At 43.4% G+C, this 21,117-nt stretch overlaps 1 protein-coding gene across 7 annotated transcripts in view; it reads left to right on the top strand.

The window, feature by feature from the left end:
• The window catches only part of reln (reelin), a 179,758-nt gene that overhangs the window by 132,883 nt on the left and 25,758 nt on the right, over positions 1–21,117 (top strand). For all 7 annotated transcript variants that reach the window (XR_014030641.1, XM_081372562.1, XM_081372561.1 and 4 more), the window contains exons 37-51: positions 1,968–2,052; positions 2,142–2,324; positions 3,271–3,439; positions 3,563–3,665; positions 4,921–5,147; positions 6,305–6,528; positions 7,790–7,940; positions 8,216–8,474; positions 9,223–9,472; positions 9,562–9,730; positions 11,831–11,971; positions 12,755–12,932; positions 15,012–15,205; positions 19,505–19,746; positions 20,766–20,920. Coding sequence is in view for 6 of the 7 variants with exons in the window: in XM_081372562.1 (XP_081228688.1) it covers positions 1,968–2,052; positions 2,142–2,324; positions 3,271–3,439; positions 3,563–3,665; positions 4,921–5,147; positions 6,305–6,528; positions 7,790–7,940; positions 8,216–8,474; positions 9,223–9,472; positions 9,562–9,730; positions 11,831–11,971; positions 12,755–12,932; positions 15,012–15,205; positions 19,505–19,746; positions 20,766–20,920 (2,730 nt within the window). In the remaining variant the exon portion in view is untranslated. The remainder of the gene's footprint in view (positions 1–1,967; positions 2,053–2,141; positions 2,325–3,270; positions 3,440–3,562; positions 3,666–4,920; positions 5,148–6,304; positions 6,529–7,789; positions 7,941–8,215; positions 8,475–9,222; positions 9,473–9,561; positions 9,731–11,830; positions 11,972–12,754; positions 12,933–15,011; positions 15,206–19,504; positions 19,747–20,765; positions 20,921–21,117) is intronic.

Raw genomic sequence — 21,117 nt, 5'->3', positions numbered from 1 at the left:
GTTGTTGAGACCATTCTAAACTCTAGAGCTCCCTCCACGAGGAAATTTTATGCATTTAAATGGAAAATTTTCATTTCATGGTGCAGAGAACGTCAGTTGGACCCAGTTAACTGCCCAGTGGCTTCAGTACTGAAGTGCCTTCAGAATCGTTTCTCTGACGGGCTCTCCCCGGCCACGCTTAGGGTCTATGTGGCGGCTATATCAGCCTTCCACACGCCTTTAAGGGTGGGCACCCTGGGGACACACCCACTCATAATTCGTTTCCTTCGTGGAGCCAGGAGGATGAGGCCTGTCATCCAGCCTAGGGTCCCCACGTGGGACCTGGCAGTGGTCCTCAAAGGGTTATCCCTGGCACCCTTCGAACCCCTGGATAAGGTGTCTGAGAAATGTTTATCCTTTAAGGTAGCCTTCCTGCTCGCTGTTACTTCCCTGAAATGAGTTGGCGACCTAAAGGCGCTATCTGTGGCTCCCTCTTGCCTTGAGTTCGCTCCTGGCAGAGTAAGAGCCATTCTCCACCCTAGACCTGGCTACGTGCCTAAGGTGCCCACAAATGTGGCACAGTCTGTAATCCTTCAGGCCTTTCATCCTCCACCACATGTGTCGGCTGATCAAGCTGAACTACACTTGTTATGTCCGTGCTCTTGAGGCCTATGTACATACAGTAGGACCTCGGGCTGGTGGAAGTCGGACCAGCTGTTTGTGTGTTTTGGGTTATCCAAGAAGGTCTCCCCGGTCTCCAAACAGACTATTAGCAAGTGGATAGTAGAGGATATTTCTTCAGCTTACAAGGTGCGCAATCTGCCTTCACCTCTCCTGATAAATGCCCACTCAACTAGAGGAGTGGCATCCTCTAGAGCCTTGCTAGCAGGGGTTTCTCTTCAAGAGGTCTGTGATGCCGCTGGCTGGGCCTCCCCACACACCTTCATAAAACATTACAGTCTGGATCTGTCCTCTACACCAGGTTCACAAGTTCTCATGTCTTGAGTGTGCCAGATTGCTTCACACCAGGGCGGGGTCTCTCAGTATGGCGGCTTGGGTATTCGTTCCCCAAAGTGTCGAGTATCGACGCAGCGGGAGTTCCCTTACGAAAGGGAATGTCTCGGGCTACTATTGTAACCCTCGTTCCCTGAGTAGGGAACGAGACGCTGCGTCCCTTGGCCACACTTTTCGCGCTTCTGAGAACGACTTGCTTCGACCCTTCAAAAGCTGACGCGGCTATGTTCAGATGTCCTTTTATAGCTTCCGGATCACCGTCACATGCAACGGAGTAGAGTAGTTCCACTACATTGGAGTAGTTCCACTACAAACTTCAGACGCATCATGCCGAAGGCATTCCCCAAAGTGTTGAGTATCGAAGCAGCGTCTCGTTCCCTACTCAGGGAACGAGGGTTACAATAGTAACCCGAGACGTTTTCAGAGTTTTAGTGTCAGTACTACATTAAACTACTATATATAATGTAGAATATAATGTATAATAATGCAATGGGGGAATATTTGTGTGTCCTAATAAGGCCAAATGTCTGATGTTACAGTAAAAAGTGGCCTACATTATTATAAATATATCTAGTCAGTGAAAGAGTGCAAGCATATTCGTCTGAAATAATTCTGTATTTTCAGCTTCAAAATCATGAATATTGTTATTCTGGAGTCTCTATTGTCCTTTGCTTTGGGTTTCAGCACCAAGTCCAAGACTATTCATTTACACCCACAATGTAATATCAAATTTAGCAGTTTAATCAATAGTAAATGTTTTGTTAACCTTTTATCATATGGCTTGGAGTATCGCAATAATACGGTATTGTGAGTCCAGTATCGTGATATCTGTTATATCGTGAAATGAGGGAATCGTTACACCCGTATGATATACTGCTCTGCCTCATGCATTCAATGTGCATTAAACCTTTAGGAGTTTTATCATCTGATGTAAATAAATCATGTGTGTTCTCCGGATGACCGTTCTCCTGCAGGAGGGATTGCGAATGCTGGTTTCAACAGATCTAGACTGCACAAACACGATGTACATCCAGTTTTCATTCAAGTTCATAACAAAGGGTGAGTCTGGCGTGAAGCGTGTTCAATCTCAAGTCTTTTTCCTTGTGTTCCGTGTGTTGTAAACACATGTTGTGTGTGTGTGTGTGCAGGCGTGCCCGAGCGCTCTCACTCCGTGTTGCTCCAGTATTCGGTGAATGGAGGGATCAGCTGGCTGCTTATAGACGAGTTTTATTTCCCCACTTCCACAGACACGCTGTTTGTTCACATGTCTTTGCCTCCCAGCGCGCAAACAAATGCTACACGGTTTCGATTGTGGCAGCCGTACAACAGCGGTAAGAAAGTCACGGTCACACACACACACGCCTCACTCACACCATCACAAGTGCCATATAGAGATGAGTTCGTTCATAATACAGAAGAGTAGTGTGCTAATTTTACACTTTAAACTGGACCTGTTACGCCCTCTTACGGAGTCTTGATGTTGTGTTCAGGCTCTACTAGAACAGGTTTTCCTGCTTGAATGTTGATTATTCTCCTCATATTCTCCATTGTTGCGGCTCCTCTCTTCCCAGTCTGTCAGTAACGCTCTGTTTACTTCCTGTCTCTATGAAGCCCCTCCTTCTGAAAGGCACACTGTGCTCTGATTGGTCGGCTGGAGCAGTGTGTTGTGGTTGGTCGAGCGCTTCCAGATTGTTTGGGAAATGTCCATTAATGAAGTTAGAAAATTAAGAGAGTCTAAGCTCAAAGCAAGAAAAAAATTAATAAACTGAATTCAAAGGCAAAACAATATTAGTTTTCTGACCCCGATGGCAGATATTTGTTCTTGTTTTAAGCACAAACTCACTTCATTTTTACACGTTTTTCAGATACCAACACTTAATATCCTCAGTCATTATGCTTCTCCAGTAAATGCATCTTGATTTAAGAATGTTTAGATCATTTTGCTGTAAAACAAGACAGAAACACTGAGGAAGAACATCATGTTTTCCAGTGTTGTTTGTTCTTGATGAACGCTCTCATTACGTTAAGAGAAAAAGTTCTAAGAACAACATTTCCGGAACATTCTTATGATGTTATTTGTATGAGGAATATTTCAAATAAACCTTCAAAGAATGTTATATTGTGAGTAGAAATAATTTCAGGAGAATGTTGTACTAACATGATCATTACCTTTTAAACAATGCTGTAATCCCGACGATAAAGCAGGACATTTAATGTTTTAGAAATTCACTATGTTCTTAAGCATAAATGTGTTCAGTGTTTTTCTCAATCCTCCAGGTAAGAAGGAGGAGGTGTGGGTGATTGACGACCTGATCATCGACGGCAACAGCGTCAGTAGTTTGCCAGTGATATTAGAGAGCTTTGAGTCGGGACCGCAGGAGGGGAACTGGCTGTTTTATCCCGGAGGAAACACTGGATTCTACTGTCCATATCAGAGAGGAGGCCTGTGAGTATCTCACTCCTGTAGATAAACCAGAGAGGACTCAACACACACTCACCTCGAGCTGGATCACGATTCAAACGCTAGTCAAACCTGTCGATGGAGTCATGTGACCCTCTGTGCTTGCAGGGAAGAGGACTCGGCCATGGTGTTCATGTCCAGTGACCTGGGCGAACACTCAATCACCACCAGAGACATTGATGTCAACGAGAACACCATCGTCCAGTTCGAGGTAGAGCTCTGAGAGATCAACGCTGGCGTTTAAAGGGAATGTTCACCCAAAAATGAACATTGAATTATTTCTGCCATCATTTCCTCGCCCTCATGTCGTTCCAAACCCAGAAGACTTTCATCTTCAGAACACAAATGAAGATATTTTGAATGAAATCTGAGAGATTTCTGTGCCTCCATTGAAGGTCTATCACTCAAAACTGAGACGCTTCACAACATCCGAGAGATTGTGAAATAAATCCACACACTGCAAGACATTTCTTACTTAGTATTTTGGTTTTATTTTCCAGTGCAGACATTCTGAAATCAAGACATATTTACTTTAGATGTTAAGTCTTGTTTTCTGAAAAATGTTGATATCTCCTTTGAATTCAGTTTATTTTTCTGACCCTATTGGGAGATATTTGTTCTTGTTTTAAATTTTTTGAAGATTTCTTCAGAAAACAAGACTTAATATCTTAAGTCATTTTGCTTCTCCAGTAAATGTATCTCGATTTAAGAAAGTTTAGATATTTGTGCTGGAAAACAAGACAGAAAAACTGAGCAATGTATGAATCGAGCGGTTTAATCCAAGTCTTCTGAAGAGAGTCGATGGCGTCGTATGATGAACAGATTTAATTTAGGCTTTTATTCACATATAAACATTGATCAGTGAACATAGAGCTGGTGAACAGAAGCTTGTGACACATTCTTGACACTTCTGTTTACCGTATTTGATGTGCTCTATTTACATTCGCTGATTTATGAATGTTTTGAAGCGTCAGAGTTTTGGGTGAATAGACTTCACTGCAAAAAATGCTTTTCTAAATTAGTACTTTTGTCTTGTTTCCAGGCCAAATACCTAAAAATTCTTAAATCAAGGAGCATTTACTAGAGAAGTAAAATTACATAAGAATTGAAATCTTGTTTTCTGGGGAGAAGAAACTTGAATTGCTTAAAACAAGCAAAATTATCTGCCTATGGGGTAAAAAAAAAAAATCTTAATTCAAATTGAAAACAAGAAAAATACTCTTAAATCAAATGGAAAAGCATTTTTGCAGTGTTTAAATGGATGGACAGAAATCTCTCAGATTTCGTTAAAATGATCTTAATTTGTGTTCTGAAGATGAAAGAAAGTCTCATGGGTTTGGGACGACATGAGGGCGAGTAAATGATGACAGAACATAATTCTTTGGTTGAACTAACCCTTTGACTGTAAAGTTAAATATTGATCTGTGGTACGTCTCATTACGTCACGACTTTGGTTCCTGCTGTAGATCAATGTGGGCTGCACGACCGAAAGCTCCTCCCTGAACCCCGTGCGCCTGGAGTTCTCCAGGGACTTCGGATCCACATGGCATCTGCTGGTTCCTCTGTGTGCCGGCGGCCCTCGGCTCAGCTCGCTCTGCTCCACCCAGCTCCACCCGGCCAGCGTCTACTATCCTGGAACCTCACAGGGATGGAGGAGAGAAGTGATCCACTTCGGGAAGCTGAGACTCTGCGGGTGAGTGGGACAGGAGTTCAGAAACTAGCAGAAACATTTAACCCTTGTGTGCTGTTCGTTTGTGCTTTACACTCCAGAGAACCCAGACAACATTTGTAACAAAATAATAGTTTTTTTTTTTTTACTCTATTTATTAATGTTTTTAGTTTATTAGTTTATTCCTCAGTTTATTTTATTTTTTTGGAGGATTTATTCTATTTTTTACATTTATATAAATAAAATTAAAAAAATATTTTTTAAATAGGTTTTTATAAATAAAATAAAAAACAGCTTTTTATGTAAAATCCACTTTATAAAAGACCCACATTTCTGAATTTCATTCATGGAGATAACATGGATAATTTGACATGATTTAGTGTAAGATTTTTGCGCATCTTTTGGAAAATGCAGTTTTAAAAGTAAAAAATGATCACTTTAGCCAGTAGATGGCTGCAGAGCTCCACTATATGACTAACTGTTAGACATCTTTTCACAAGTTTTTCCAGTTGGATTCATATACATATTATGAAATTACAATTATAAAACTTTTTATCAAAGTTTAGCATTTTTTTTACTGAAAAAAAACAACAACAGTTTTTCAATAGTTACATTATTGTGAATTTTACATAAAAAGCTGTTTTTGTATAAAAAAAAACATAATTTTATTAAATTAATAAAAAAAATTATAAATGAAAAAAAATACAATTAATTCTCCAAATACTGCACAAATGAGGAGTAAAAACATCAATAAACAGAGTAAAATTACATTTGTTTAAAAAAAATATATATATATTTTGTTACAAACTTACATTTTGTTGCCTGGGGTCTGCTGCCTCTGGAGACCCCCAACAGCACAAGTGTGACTTTTCCCCTCAAACTAACATAAAAAAAGATATCATTCCAATTATTTTTTTATTTGTAGATCTAGAAAGTGTTGACAACTGTACAAAGTTTCATGCCATTTGTACAAAGAAACCTTTTTTTTATTTCAGCAAACATCATTTGGGGTCCAAAAAGACCCCGAACAATGCACAAGACACATGAACAATGTATAAATAATGTTTTTGAGAACGTTCTGTCAGCGTGACTGGAAGAGCGGTCATGTTCTGTGAGCTGGGTTGCTGTTTGCTCCGTCGACCGTTGCGTGTTCAGTGTGTCTCAGTGTTTCTGTGCTTCAGATCGGTGCGGTTCCGCTGGTTCCAAGGGTTTTACCCCGCCGGCGCGGCTCCGCCCACATGGGCCCTGGACAGCGTGTACATCGGCCCCCAGTGCCAGAACATGTGTCACGGCCACGGTGTGTGTGTTCGAGGCACTCACTGCATCTGTGATCCAGGATACTCCGGCTCCGACTGCTCCGTTCCAGATGTGCCAAATCCAGATTTCCTGAAGGAGGATTTTGAAGGTACGGAAGCAAACAGATGTTGCACAGTAGTTTAGCTGTTTTATGAATGTGGTTCAGTGAGTAACACAAAGATGTGTTTGCATTTGAAAAAACGTTTGTAAGAATAGAGTCATAATCAGTGTTGGGGGAAGTTACTTTTAAAAGTAATGTGTTACAATATTGCGTTACTCCCTTATAAAGGAACTAATTGTGATACTTTTATTGAAAGTTAGGCCTTACTCTACTTTTGCATTACTTTTTCTCACCTGGGCTGGACTCGCTTGTTTGTTTTTTATTAGCAAAAAAAAGAAAAAAAAGTAAAATGTTCAATGTAAAGGCCTTTTCACATCAAAAGTAAAATGAATAAGCCTAAAGGAAATGCAAAGTCAGTCAATAAATGAGAAAACAAAGTAACATTACTTATTCTTATTAATGTTTTACTTTGCTTGTTACTTGAAAAAAGTAATCTGATTATGCAACTCACTTGTGATGTAACAACATTGGTCATAATATTTCACACAAAACCAGCGAACAGGGAACGTTCTCACAAGATTCTCTCAAAGTTATGAACAAGCTCACTTCCAGTAATGTTAATAGAATGTTTGTTCAAAGTTATCTGGTCTTTTATAATGTTCTCAAAACGTTAGAACAAAAACATTATGTTAAAAATCGTAAAAGTCCCCCTGTAGTCAATAATTGTATCCCTTAAAGCTCATCTTTGATCACCAAAATGACATATTTAAACTTTTTTACCTTGAAAAAAATGTCTTCATGCCTTAAAATATCTTGAGTGTAACTCGACACCCTTGCCTCATTTAGTATGCGCGGTTCTATGAATATGCAAATGAGCCCCGCCTCCACTCACTCCCTCAGCTCAGAGATCCACTGGTTGACGATCACACGTTGATCTGATTGGTTACAAGGTAGTTTGTGACGTCAGAAACACCAGCGATTTCAAAGCGTGTTTTTGAGACTGTCTTTGGTTCACTGCAGTTTTAAGGAGAAAATACTGAATTTACACATGGTTTGTCTTAAAGCACATTAAAAACACCATAGACACATTAACAACATTAAAAGCTGAATTTTGCTCACCACAGGGGGACTTTTAAGTTTAATTTGGACGTTCATCTAATATGTTACTACTTGTTTCAGAACATTCAGTAGTAATGTTTGCAGAAAGATAGAATTGAATCTTCCCTTACAGACAGGGTATCTTTCTCAAGAATAGATCTTCTGAAGAAGCTTGACTATAGCAGATGTCACTGTGTTGATTGTCTCATAGGTGGAGTTTTGGAGTCTGAACATTTCAAGTTGATGAGTGGAGGAAAGCCTTCCCGAAAGTGTGGCATCACGACCAGCGGGAACCACCTGTTCTTCAGCGAGGACGGCTTGCGGATGCTGGAGACGCTGGATCTGGACCTGTCTAATGCTAGGTATCACACCCAACAGAACCGAGCGTAATGGACAATGAAAATTGGCAAATTGTCAACGTGCAGTGTCACAGACCAAAGCAAAAACAGACATTCCAGCCTGGAAACGCATATTTCACAGTAAAATAACGGCTATAGAAGTGTTTTTCAGAGAACCGAGTATGTGAACTTAGCATGTTTCCTCAATATATGCAAACATATTATGGTATTTTTATGCTTTAGTAGAGTGAAAAAGTTACATACAGCACTTTTAATGTTCAAATGTGTTTCCACCACAGGTTCATCCAGTTCTTTCTGAGGCTGGGCTGTGGGAAGGCGTCCCCGGACCCGCGCTCGCAGCCGGTGCTCCTGCAGTTCTCCACGGATGGAGGGCTCACCTGGACTCTTCTCCAGGAGTTCCTCTACAGTAACAGCAGTAACCAGGCTCACCTGGTGGCCCTCGAGATCCCTCTGAGGGCCCGGACCCCAGAGACACGCCTGCGCTGGTGGCAGCCCTCCGAGAATGGACACTTCCACAGTCCCTGGGTTATTGATAAAGTAAAGAGCCAAGACAGAACGGCGACACACTCATTTACACTGTATTAAATATTGCAAAGGCATTCAGACCATTTTTCTCATTTTACTCCATTATACCGGTCAAAAGTCTGAAATTGTTACGATTTTGATAATTTATTTGATTAAAAATGCAGTAAAAAAATGAAATATTATTGTAATGTAAATCAGCGGTTTTCTATGTGAATATATAGTAAAGTGTAATTTATTCCTGTCAATCTTCAGCATCATTACTCCAGTCTTCAGTGTCACATGATCCTTCAGAAATCACTCTAATATGATGATTTGATGATTGATGATTTAACACTGATAATAATCATAAATGTTTCTTGAGCATCAAATCCTCATATTAGAGTGATTTCTGAAGGATCATGTGACACTGAAGACTGGAGGAATGATGCTGAACATTCAGCTTTGATCACAGGAATAAATGACACTTTACTACAGTAGTCAACATTTGAAGTGGATCAAAAAAGTTCATCAAAGTTGTCCTAAGACAAGACAGGGTATTGTTCAAAATTCATGTATAACTTTGATGAAAGGTTTTGATCCACTTCAAATGTTGACTACTGTATATTCACAGAGAAAACAGCTGTTTTAACTTGCAATAATATTTCACTGTTTTACTGTTTTGTTGATTTGGCAAGGCGCCGCCAGTAAGCGTGCGCTCAGGCTGGCCTGCTGGTTGTGTGTCGATGTTGTGACGTGTGTGTGTGTGTGTGTGTGTGTTCAGCTGGTGGTGGGTGGCAGTGCCAGTGGTTGGGGGCCGCTGGAGGACGACTTCTCCTCCACTAACACCCGCTCGTGGCTGCTTCACCCGGGTGGCACGCGGATGCCAGTGTGTGGATCTGACGGAGAAGCCTTCGCCTTCATCGAGAAATCAAACACTCGCTACGGCATCACCACCGACATCAGCGTGGGCCCCGATGCCTTCGTCCAGTTCGACTTCTCTGCCTCCTGCTCGGTCACCTCGTCCTGCTACAGTAGGTCACTGACGCGAGCGAGTCCTGTGTGTGTGTCGAGAAGAGGGCTTTGCTCTGACGGGTGTGTGTGTGTGTTCATGTGTTCGCAGCGGTCGAGCTCGAGTACTCTCTGGATCTGGGGCTCACGTGGCTGCCGCTGGTCCGGGATTGTTTACCCACAAGTCCAGATTGCTCTTCTTACACACTGCAGAGGCTGTTGGTGTCAGATACATACAACAAGTGGGGCAGAGTTACTTTACCCATACCACACTACGCCAGGTAAACACACACACACACACACACACACTTGCACTTACATCAATGATATCTAGCGCTGTGTCCTAACCAGATGCAACACAACTACGAGTACAAAATCAGCCAATCAGAAGAGTGTGTGGCCGGAGTCTCTCTGCAAACACACTGCACTTGCAATCAAATCGATCACAGCCAATCAGAAGAGCGTGTGGGCGGAGTCTCTCTGCAAACGCACTGCAGTCACAATCAAAGCGATCACAAATCACAGCAAATCAGAAGAGCCTGTGGGCGGAGTCTCTCTGCAAACGCACTGCACTCGCAACCAAATCAATCCAAAATCACAACCAATCAAAAGAGTGTATGGGCGGAGTCTCTCTGCAAACGCACTGCACTCACAATCAAATCGATCACAAATCACAGCCAATCAGAAGAGCATGTGGGCGGAGTCTCTCTGCAAACGCACTGCACTCACAATCAAAGCGATCACAAATCACAGCCAATCAGAAGAGCGTGTGGGCGGAGTCTCTCTGCAAACGCACTGCACTCACAATCAAATCGATCCAAAATCACAGCCAATCAAAAGAGTGTATGGGCAGAGTTTCTCTGCAAACGCACTGCACTCGCAACCAAATCAATCCATAATCACAGCCAATCAGATGAGCCTGTGGGCGGAGTCTCTCTGCAAACGCACTGCATTCGCAATCAAAGCGATCACAAATCACAGCAAATCAGATGAGCCTGTGGGCGGAGTCTCTCTGCAAATGCACTGCACTCGCAACCAAATCAATCCAAAATCACAGCCAATCAGATGAGCCTGTGGGCGGAGTCTCTCTGCAAACGCACTGCACTTGCAACCAAATCAATCCAAAATCACAGCCAATCAAAAGAGTGTATGGGCGGAGTTTCTCTGCAAACGCTCTGCACTTGCAACCAAATCAATCCAAAATCACAGCCAATCAGATGAGCCTGTGGGCGGAGTCTCTCTGCAAATGCACTGCACTCGCAACCAAATCAATCCAAAATCACAGCCAATCAGATGAGCGTGTGGGCAGAGTCTCTCTGCAAACGCACTGCACTCGCAACCAAATCAATCCAAAATCACAGCCAATCAAAAGAGTGTATGGGCGGAGTTTCTCTGCAAACGCTCTGCACTTGCAACCAATCAATCCAAATTCACAGCCAATCAGATGAGCCTGTGGGCGGAGTCTCTCTGCAAACGCACTGCACTCGCAATCAAATCGATCACAAATCACAGCAAAGCGTGTGGGCGGAGTCTCTTTGCAAACGCACTGCACTCGCAACCAAATCAATACAAAATCCCAGCCAATCAAAAGAGTGTATGGGCGGAGTCTCTCTGCAAACGCACTGCACTTGCAACCAAATCAATCCAAAATCACAGCCAATCAGATGAGCCTGTGGGCGGAGTCTCTCTGCAAACGCACTGCACTCGCAATCAAAGCGATCACAAATCACAGCAAAGCGTGTGGGCGGAGTCTCTTTGCAAACGCACTGCACTCGCAACCAAATCAATACAAAATCCCAGCCAATCAAAAGAGTGTATGGGCGGAGTCTCTCTGCAAACGCACTGCACTTGCAACCAAATCAATCCAAAATCACAGCCAATCAGATGAGCCTGTGGGCGGAGTCTCTCTGCAAACGCACTGCACTCGCAATCAAAGCGATCACAAATCAAAGCAAATCATATTTTATTCATATTTTAAAAAATTTTGTGTTCAGTGCATTTGCTTTACAGTAACTAATAACTTTTTTACACTTTCATTTTCTGACTTGCTTTCACTTCTCCGGTAATATGTTGAATGTTTCTTTGAAAAACACTCATGAATTACAACTAATTAGTTTGTTAATTAGGGGTGACAGTTCACGGGTCAGTCCCTGAGATTATCATTGTCATATTTGTATGTTGTTGTTCCAGCCGCAATCGATGTCGCAGAAATAGAAACATTTCTAAAATAGAATCCGCTATGGCTTGTTTTGTATCATGGTTGGAGAAAAAATGATTAACATGGAAAAGACGCCTTTTATCGAGTCTGGTTAGTACAGGGTGTAAGAAAGAAAACACTTGAATTGAGAGTTTGTTGATCTTCTTTTGTGGCGAATGCTCAGGTCCACAGCCACTCGCTTCCGCTGGTTCCAGCCGGCGCCCTTCGATAAGCAGCAGACGTGGGCTCTGGATAACCTGTACATCGGAGATGGCTGTGCCGACATGTGCTCTGGACACGGCCGGTGTAGACAGAGTTCCTGTGTGTAAGTCCATCTCAGTCTCAGAGTCAGTCTCAGTCTCAGAGTCAGTCTCAGTCTCAGCTCACTCTCAGAGTCAGGCTCAGTCTCAGTCTCAGACTCAGAGTCAGTCTCAGTCTCAGTGTCAGTCTCAGCTCACTCTCAGAGTCAGGCTCAGTCTCTGTCTCGTCTCAGTCTCAGTCTCAGCTCACTCTCAGAGTCAGGCTCAGTCTCAGTCTCTGTCTCGTCTCAGTCTCAGTCTTAGCTCACTCTCAGAGTCAGTCTCAGTCTCTGTCTCTGTCTCATCTCGTCTCAGCTCAGTCTCTGTCTCTGTCTCTGTCTCTGTCTCTGTTTCGTCTCAGTCTCAGTCTCAGCTCAGTCTCAGAGTCAGTCTCAGTCTCTGTCTCTGTCTCATCTCATCTCATCTCGTCTCAGCTCAGCTCAGTCTCAGTCTCAGTCTCAGTCTCAGTCTCAGTCTCTGTCTCTGTTTCGTCTCGTCTCAGTCTCAGCTCAGTCTCAGAGTCAGGCTCAGTCTCAGAGTCAGTCTCTGTCTCGGTCTCTGTCTAATTCGTCTCAGTCTCAGTCTCGTCTCAGTCTCAGTCTCAGTCTCAGCTCAGTCTCAGAGTCAGGCTCAGTCTCAGAGTCAGTCTCAGCTCAGTCTCAGAGTCAGGCTCAGTCTCAGAGTCAGTCTCAGTCTCAGTCTTAGAGTCAGGCTCTCAGCTCACTCTTAGAGTCAGGCTCAGTCTCAGTCTCTGTCTCTGTCTCATCTCATCTCAGTCTCAGCTCAGTCTCAGGTCTCTTCTCTTTCAGATGTGACCCCGAGTGGGGAGGCGAGTTCTGTGACGAGCCGCTGGTGTCTCTCCCCGTCCAGCTGAAGGACAGTTTCAGTCGAGCCCCGGCGCTCAATCACTGGCACCTGCTGACCGGCGGCAAGATCAGCAGCGTCTGTGGAGCCGTGGCCTCAGGGTCAGCCCTGCACTTCAGCGGGGTAAAGCCCTCCCTCCATCTCTCCATCCCTCTGTCCTTCCCTCCCTCCATCCATCCGTCAATCTCCTTCAGTTTGAATAAATCTTAAGTTTCTCACATTCACAGTCCACACAAAATAACTGTGGGCCCTATTTTAACAATCTAAGTGCATGGCACAAGTGCATTTAGTGCATCTGAATCCACTTTTGCTTGTTTAATGACGCGAAAAATGGTCGGTGGTCCCGGCGCATGGTCTAAAAGGGTTGACCTTATGCTCTTAATGAGTAATGGGTGTGTTTTGTCCCTATTCTCTTAATGAGTAATGGGTATGTTTTGGGCGTAACGTGCAATAAACCAATCAGAGTCTCATTTCCCATTCGCTTTAAAAGCCTGTTGCGCTCGCGCCATGGCGGATTCGCTATTTACATGGAGGAAAAGACTAAATGCTTCTCTAGCGAGGAAACGGATCTGCTCGTGCGCGAGGTTAAAGAGTAAGCAGACCATCTACGGGGCAAAGTGTACGCATGTTATGGACCCGCCTATAGGTGCATATTACTAACGCGCTCTTTAAATAACAAAAAAAAAATACTGCCAGACCAGGTTTCAGTTGGTCAATGGCTCAGTCTATTTCAGTTTCCTCAAAATAGCAACGCTCCAACAATACGCCTGAACACACACCTGGTTCTCAGACCAGCAGCCCAGGGGCCACAGATGGGCGTAAATGCATTTGCTATTTAAACAACGTAGCGCAGGACATGAAAATGAAAACTGAAAACTAGCAAAACACACTTGCACCGCGCCTGACGCTGCATTGGTTCGCATGTATGATAGGGCCCTATATCTTACAGGGAACGTTCTGGCAAGGTTCTCTCAAAGTTATGAACAAGAAAGAACATATTTAAAAACTGGACATTATAAACATTCAGAAATAAAATTTTCATAACTTAATGGGAAAATTATCAAAAAGTTGTTTTTGTTAGCTGGGTCATGAAGTGAGAATTTGGCACTTTACCAAGTATTGATGAAAACTAAAAACAAAACACAGACTTCATGAGTATTCCAGCTCCCACATTTCAACCATCAGCGAAGACCTTATTTTCCTGAAGATTGTGTCCCAGGAGTCTTGTGGATTGCTGCTTGTTTTCCTCTAAGGCTTTTTATAGTTTACTCCATCCATTTTTCATTATGTCTTTATGAGTTCCGAATCCCTTCCGTCCTTCTCCGTAGGGACGATGTTCTTGAGCTTCACGATGAGGCACAAAAGCTCAATTTTACTTTCATCAGAGCGTGAAATCTTCCTGCAGACAGTCGTGTCTCTCAAATGCCTCTGAGCAACTCCATCTCAGATATCATGAGTTTATTCAGTAAAACTTCACCCTGCCAGCTTTCCATAAAAATTTGTCAGTCTGTCTAACAGTCTATCTCAAGTCTCAAGTCTAGTTTATTCATTGAGCCTTTTACAACCACACTGTAAACCAAAGGACTGTCCCAGCTGACAAAAAATATGTTCTAAGAATGTTTTCTGAATGTTCAAAACATCCAGTTCTTTAAACATGTTTTTCTTGGTTATGTGAACGTTAAGGGAACGATACGTTGTATCATTCTTCAAACATTACTGGAACGTTACTTTTGTCCTCTGAATGTTCTGAACTAGTAGTTACATTTAAAAATGTTTCACGAACATCAACTAAAACATTTCAACAACAACATTTCATGAACAATGTATAAACAATGTTTTTGTTCTAACATTTTAAGAACATTATTAAAGACCAGATGACTGTGAACGAATATTCTATTAATATTACTGGAGGAACGTTTGATCATAGCTTTGAGAGAACCTTGACAGAACGTTCCCTGTTAGCTGAGATACAGTCTGTAAAAATACAGATTAATACAGACAGTGTAAAACATCAAATACAAATATCAAACACTGAGATAAAATCCAGCTCCAAATGTCAACAATTAAAAGCGATAGAAAGCAATTTTTTCTGGTGAGAATTAAACATGTCGTTCTTCCCGTGTTGGACTAATGTTTCAGCACACTGCCAGTGTTGCACTGATGAAGTGTGTTTCTTACTGCTGTTGTTTGTCTGATGGCCAGAGCTGCTCTCGTCAGCTGGTGACGGTGGATCTGAATCTGACCAGTGCTGAATTCATCCAGTTCTACTTCATGTACGGCTGTATGATCGCGCCGAGCGGCCGAAACCAGGGTGTTCTGCTGGAGTTCAGTGGGAACGCTGGGATCAGCTGGAGTCTGCTGACCGAGATCTTCTACGACCAGTACAGCAAGCCTGAGTGAGTCTTGTTCTGAATCAAGCCAATGTCCATTGTTACAATCCCAAGCTCAGTCTTGGTCTTTGCCTTACTCACTGAATTAAACGGGAAATGAATAAGCTCATATACCAACAGTTTAGCGCACTACTGCTTGAGAGAGTTATCTTACATACAGCACACTGTTTCACATGCTAGTTTTATACTACCTTTATACTTATTTTTTTGAAAGAAACTACTTTTATCCATCATGGATGTATAAATTTGATCAAAAGTGACAGTAAAGACATTTATAATGTTACAAAAGATTATATTTCAAATAAATGCTGTTCTTTTGAACTTTCTATTCATCAAAGACTCATCACAAAAAAATGCATCACCGTTTCCATAGAAATTGGAAGCAGCACAACTGTTTTGAACCCTGATAATAATTATAAATGTTTCTTGAGCATTGAATCATTAGTATGCTTACTAGGACTAGATGTTAGAATCCCTTGATAATCAGCAAGCGCTGTTGTTGGAGATGTCCTCTTGGGTGGGGTTAGATTGGGGGATGACCGCCTGGTGCCTCCAAAACGACACATCATCAGTTGGGCACCCCAGACTCATTGGGTGTTTCGGCCTTTTATCACAATACACCCTCAACCCCCAGGGCTGATCAGATCTGGGTGTGTGTTGCACCGGAGGCTCCATGAGGTCACTAGCAAGCCAGGCACTTCAGCACTTGGTTGTGGCGCCAGGTGTATCTGCCTTGCGTAAGGCTGGTCTTGCAGCCCACCAGGATGTGTTTCAGGGTTGCTGGGGCAAGACACTGGAGGCAGGCTGGATATTCTCCAAACAGACATGTAGGTTATTTGGAGAGGGCAGGACATCATATGTGGCTCTGATGGTAAAGCTCAGCATATTGGACTCCGTGTTCCACAGCTCGCTCCAAGTGATCTTCCTCCTCTCCACAGCTTCCCACCTCATCCAGCGGCCTTGCTTGGTTTGAGATACCGCTCTGGCACACCTGTCCACTTCCTCCTGGTGGCGCACCTCCTCAACCACCAGGCGCCGATGTTCAGCTGGAGTAGCCTTCTGCCACGTGGGTGTTGTTGCTCCCAGTCCTAGGCCCCATCTGCCTTGTTGGACTTGGCCCACTATGTCCCGGTGTCTAAGGGCGGATTTTGCCTGTGCCACTGCTACACCTAGCCTCCACCTCCTCCCTGTGGCTAAGGCAGGAGCAGCCCCTCTGACGAAGGGATCCCGGGATTCTATGAGGGTCATTTCGAGCCTTGCTTTAGAGCATTTGTACTCCTCCACTAGGCTTGAGATTGGCAGAGAGAGGGCTCCATTGCCATACATTCCTATGCTGCTGAGGCATCTGGGTAGTCCAAGCCACTTTCTCACACATTCACCAACCGCTCCAACCGATTGGCGTGGGATAAGGTGACCTCATAGATGGAAATTGGCCACATGAGGCGGGGCAGTAGTCCGAACTGAATGCACCAGAGCTTCAGCTTCCCTGGGAAGGCAGTGCTGTTGATCTGCTTCAGACCACTGATGGTATCCTGCTTTAGTTGTTCCACCTGTTTGGCGTCTCTGAGATCTATGTTGTACCACCGACCAAGGCTTTTGATGGGCTTCTCCAGGATAGTTGGTATCGGCTTGTCATTTATGTGGAACCTCTCATTTACTATCTGTTCCTTGACAATGGAGATACTGCGGGATTTGCTGGGTTTAATCTCCATTCGTGCCCATCTGATGTTTCCCTGGAGTTTGTACAGCAGGCGTTTGGTGCATGCGTTAGTCGTTGTTATGGTCGTCATGTCATCCATATATGCCCTGATTGGAGGAAGCCGCAGCCCAGTCTTCAGACGTTCCCTTCCAACCACCCATCGAGATGCCCAAATTATTAACTCCATTGCCATGGTGAAGGCCAGTGGGTAGATGGTGCAGTCCACCATTATGCCTATCTCCAAGTGCTGCCAGGCAGTTGTACTAGCCTGAGTTGTAACACAGAACTGGAGGTCCTGGAAATAGCCTTTGATCAACCTTGTGATACCCTCTGGGACTTGGAAGAAGTTGAAGGCTGCCCATAGCACCTCATGAGGCACTGACCCAAATGCATTGGCAAGGTCTAAGAAAACCAACCATGCAAGTCTTTCTTTTCCTTCTTAGCTGTTTGTACCTTATGCCAGATGACATTTGCGTGTTCCAAGCATCCTGTGAAACCACTTATCCCTGCCTTCTGCACTGAGGTGTCTACATAATTGTTCTTTAGCAGGAATGCTGAGAGTCTTTGGGCCACAACACTGAATATTTTTTTTCCTTACACATTCAGTAAGCTGATCTGGTGGAATTGATGGATGGTTGAGGAGTTCTTCTCTTTGGGAATCAGGGTCCCTCCTGTCCTTCGCCATGCCTTAGGTATGATGCCTTTTTCCCATGTCACCTTCATTAGCTTCCAGAGGACCTTCAAGATGCTTGGTGTGTTCTTATAGAGCCTATATGGAACACCATTGGGCCCAGGGGCTGATGCTGTTCTTGCCCGTTTTACTGTGTTCTCAACTTCTCTCCATGTTGGGGGTCTTGTGTCCAACTGGTGCTCAGGTGGTTGGATTGGTGGCATGTCATCGGGGATGGTGGCTGGCACATACCTCTGATTGTCGGAGTAGGTCTTTCTCAGGTGCTCCTCCAGTTCTCTCACAGGTACTTTGAGACTCCCGGTTTTCTCCTTGACAAAGAGGTCTTTGGCGAACTTGTTCGGATCTCTATAGAAGGCAGTCCTTGTTCGATCTTTCTTCTTACATTGCTTTCTTGTGTTGCAAGGCGCTGCTTGCTGTCACTCTGTAACACCTCATTTCCTTCTCTTTCCACTTCTGTGGCCTTCTTTCACTGTCCTCTCAGGCATCTTCTCTCTTTCACAAGTTGCGCAATCTCTTGCTGCCTCCTAAACTTAAGATGGGCTGAAGGTTCCTTCTGAGTACTGTGGCCCTTGCGTTTCTCTCCGAATCTCTCTGTGCCGTAGCCTTATATGATCTCTCCTATCTTCTCCAATTTTCTTTCAACACCCCCTTTCAGACCAATGGTTCCCCACTCCTTTTTCTGGCAGGATTTGGGCCACAGAATTTGAGGCTTTCGTCCATCCATTTTCCTCTCTATTGCTGGCTGTGACTGGATAGGGTCTGGGCTCATGTCCGTTGGTGGAGCTGTGCTTGTCTGAGCTTCGCCTGGGGTGCTGATACCCTGTGGGCTGTGGTAAGTATCCTGCCACTGGGCTTCATCCGACTGATTTGCCCTATCTCTGAGGAAGTAGTGGTCAATGCAGGGTCCTTTGGTAAGTTCTTTTAGGCTCTTTATTCTGCCCTGGTGGATCTTGAGACCCTTCTCCGATGTGATCTTATTCCAGCCACAGATACAGCTTTGTAGTTTGTGTCCTGCCAGTTCTGATAGTCTGTCAACTGTCTTGCTGATCATCTGTGTCGTCGTCGTTTCTGTTCCAAGGTCTGTTACCGTGTGGTCTGCCAGTGAGTCATCTTGCGCCCCCGCTCTCGCAGACTCAGGGGGTATTCTTCCTCTTGAATTTTTTGTAGCAATGGTTGGGTGGATCCAAGTCATTGTGTTGTGACTGGCCCCTGCCGACAGGGGTAGCTAGCCCATGCCAGCCCTGTTGGGGTCTGCTCCCTCCTGTCAGCAGTCTCTTCAGGCTGTCACCAGGTCTTTCCCGGGTTGTCCACTGCCCTTTCACAGTAGTCACTGGTTCCAAACCAGAGTTTAATATGCTTACTAGGACTAGATGTTAGAATCCCTTGATAATCAGCAAGCGCTGTTGTTGGAGATGTCCTCTTGGGTGGGGTTGGATTGGGGGATGACCGCCTGGTGCCTCCAATATGACACATCATCAGTTGTGCACCCTGGCCTCATCATATCATGTGACACTGAAGACTGGAGTAATGATGCTGAAAATTCAGCTTTGATCAAAGGAATAAATTACACTTTACTATATATTCACATAGAACACATCTGCTTTACATTCTAATAATATTTAACTGTTTTTACTGTATTTTTGATCAAATAAATGCAGCTTTGATGAGCAATAGAAAATTCTTTATAAAAAAATATATATATATAAGAAATCTTGCAGACCCCAAACTTTTAATCGGTAGCATAATTTAAAATTTGGTTTCTTTTCCGACCATTTCAAGTTGTGAAGGAAAATCTCCCAAAAATAATTAAGAAATTAATAATAAAAACCAGATCTTTGTCATGGTATTGAAAGCAGAGTGAAATATGAAAGATTATTAAGTGATGAGATGTGTTGTATGGTCTGTTCTCCCGCAGGTTTGTGAATGTTCTGCTTCCGGCTGAGGCTCGGGTCGAGGGCGTTCGGATCCGCTGGTGGCAGCCTCAGCACGACGGGGCGGATCGCAGCGACTGGGCTCTGGATAATGTGCTGATCTCCGGCTCAGACGCTCACGCTCAGATCTCAGACACGTTTGGAGGAGTAGCTCTGCCCAGTCACGAGCGAGCACCGGCCGATGGCACACACACCAGCGCTACATCCCATCACGAGGAGACCATCGGTACGAAACATGGCAGATTAAGTGTCTTACTACGTTTTACTACGAAGGGCCAAAAATCAAACTCCCTGGGCAGAAAGTAAAAGTTGCATTATATCAAACTTCTATATTAAATTTAAAGTGGTTAGACTTGGTTCCCCTGATTTATGATTTCTTAATTTTAAAACAATAAGCAATCTGCTTAACTAATCCACTTTTATTTTCAAAGTTTTAACAATGAAACTGTATTGCCATTTTTTATGTTTTAGTTACCTTTTAAACACCAACTGGCATTTTAGGAAACATAAATAATAAGGAAAAGAATATTTGAATCTTTAAATTAATCCAAACATAAATAATGGTTTATAAACATGCAATTAGACAGAGTATATTTGTATTTCATAATTAAAATAAAAAATGAAATCTATTATTAATAAAGGAATAATATCCTTCTTTAAGCACAATAATTAAATAAACAGCGAAATGATGTTTAATACATGGCTTATAGTTACATATTATTGTAGTGTTAAACAGGCCATAAGGGTTGGGTTAGAGCGCTCTGAATCTTCATTAGGTGATGGGAATTAAACTTCTGTAAGTTCAGAGAAATGAAAAAAGCTAAGCAGTTAAAATGTTATCTAGAATTATTCACAGTGTTTTGAAGTGCCCATGGCAACAATATTGTGCGTAGCAATTGCCACGATTAACAGTCTTACAGAATAAACCACACACGTCTACTTCAATGGCAGATTATTTTATATTTTCTTCCCTCATGACATGGCAGGCCAAATCAAAGTTCATCAAGGGTGTTTGGGCATCTCTGGGCATTACTCCGGCTGGAGGGACGAGAACTTGTTCATGCTCAAACAGCAAAGATGAGCATGTGAGAAAAGCAGAATAGCTCCTCTTTAAATTACTTGTTGATCTGAATCAGTTGCACATGAGCAGGTCGCGGGGTCACGGGGTCACAGGGTCACAGGGCGTAACTCTCACTTCTTCTCTGTAGACAGCACACATGTTCACTTGAATCTGTTTCCTTTCAGTGAGTGATCACTGGCTGTTTTCTGAAGACTGCTCTGTCAAGCGCTTCTGCAGTTCTCCAGACGGAGTCATGGTGTGTGGAAACACTGACGGACAGGAAGTGTACGCCGTCACACACGACATACTTCCTGCCAAAGGCTGGGTCATGCAGTTCAAGGTAAACGCTCAGTAACACACACCTGCTGTCGTTGGTGTACACACCGATTTCCAGTGGTGGACAGGAACAGTATTTCTACTTTGTTACTGCGCTTAAGTTGACTTAAGTTAACTTTATCTGAGTATTTTTATTTTGGAAAACTTTTACTTCATTCCAAAGCATATTACTGGTGGTGTTGTGGAGAGATCCCCTGACTG

The sequence above is a fragment of the Scardinius erythrophthalmus genome, assembly GCF_964197995.2.
Source record: "Scardinius erythrophthalmus genome assembly, chromosome: 8".
NCBI classification, from domain to species: domain Eukaryota; kingdom Metazoa; phylum Chordata; class Actinopteri; order Cypriniformes; family Leuciscidae; genus Scardinius; species Scardinius erythrophthalmus.
The sequence above is the reverse complement of the archived record's forward strand: the minus strand, read 5'-3'. Positions and strand labels throughout refer to the sequence as shown.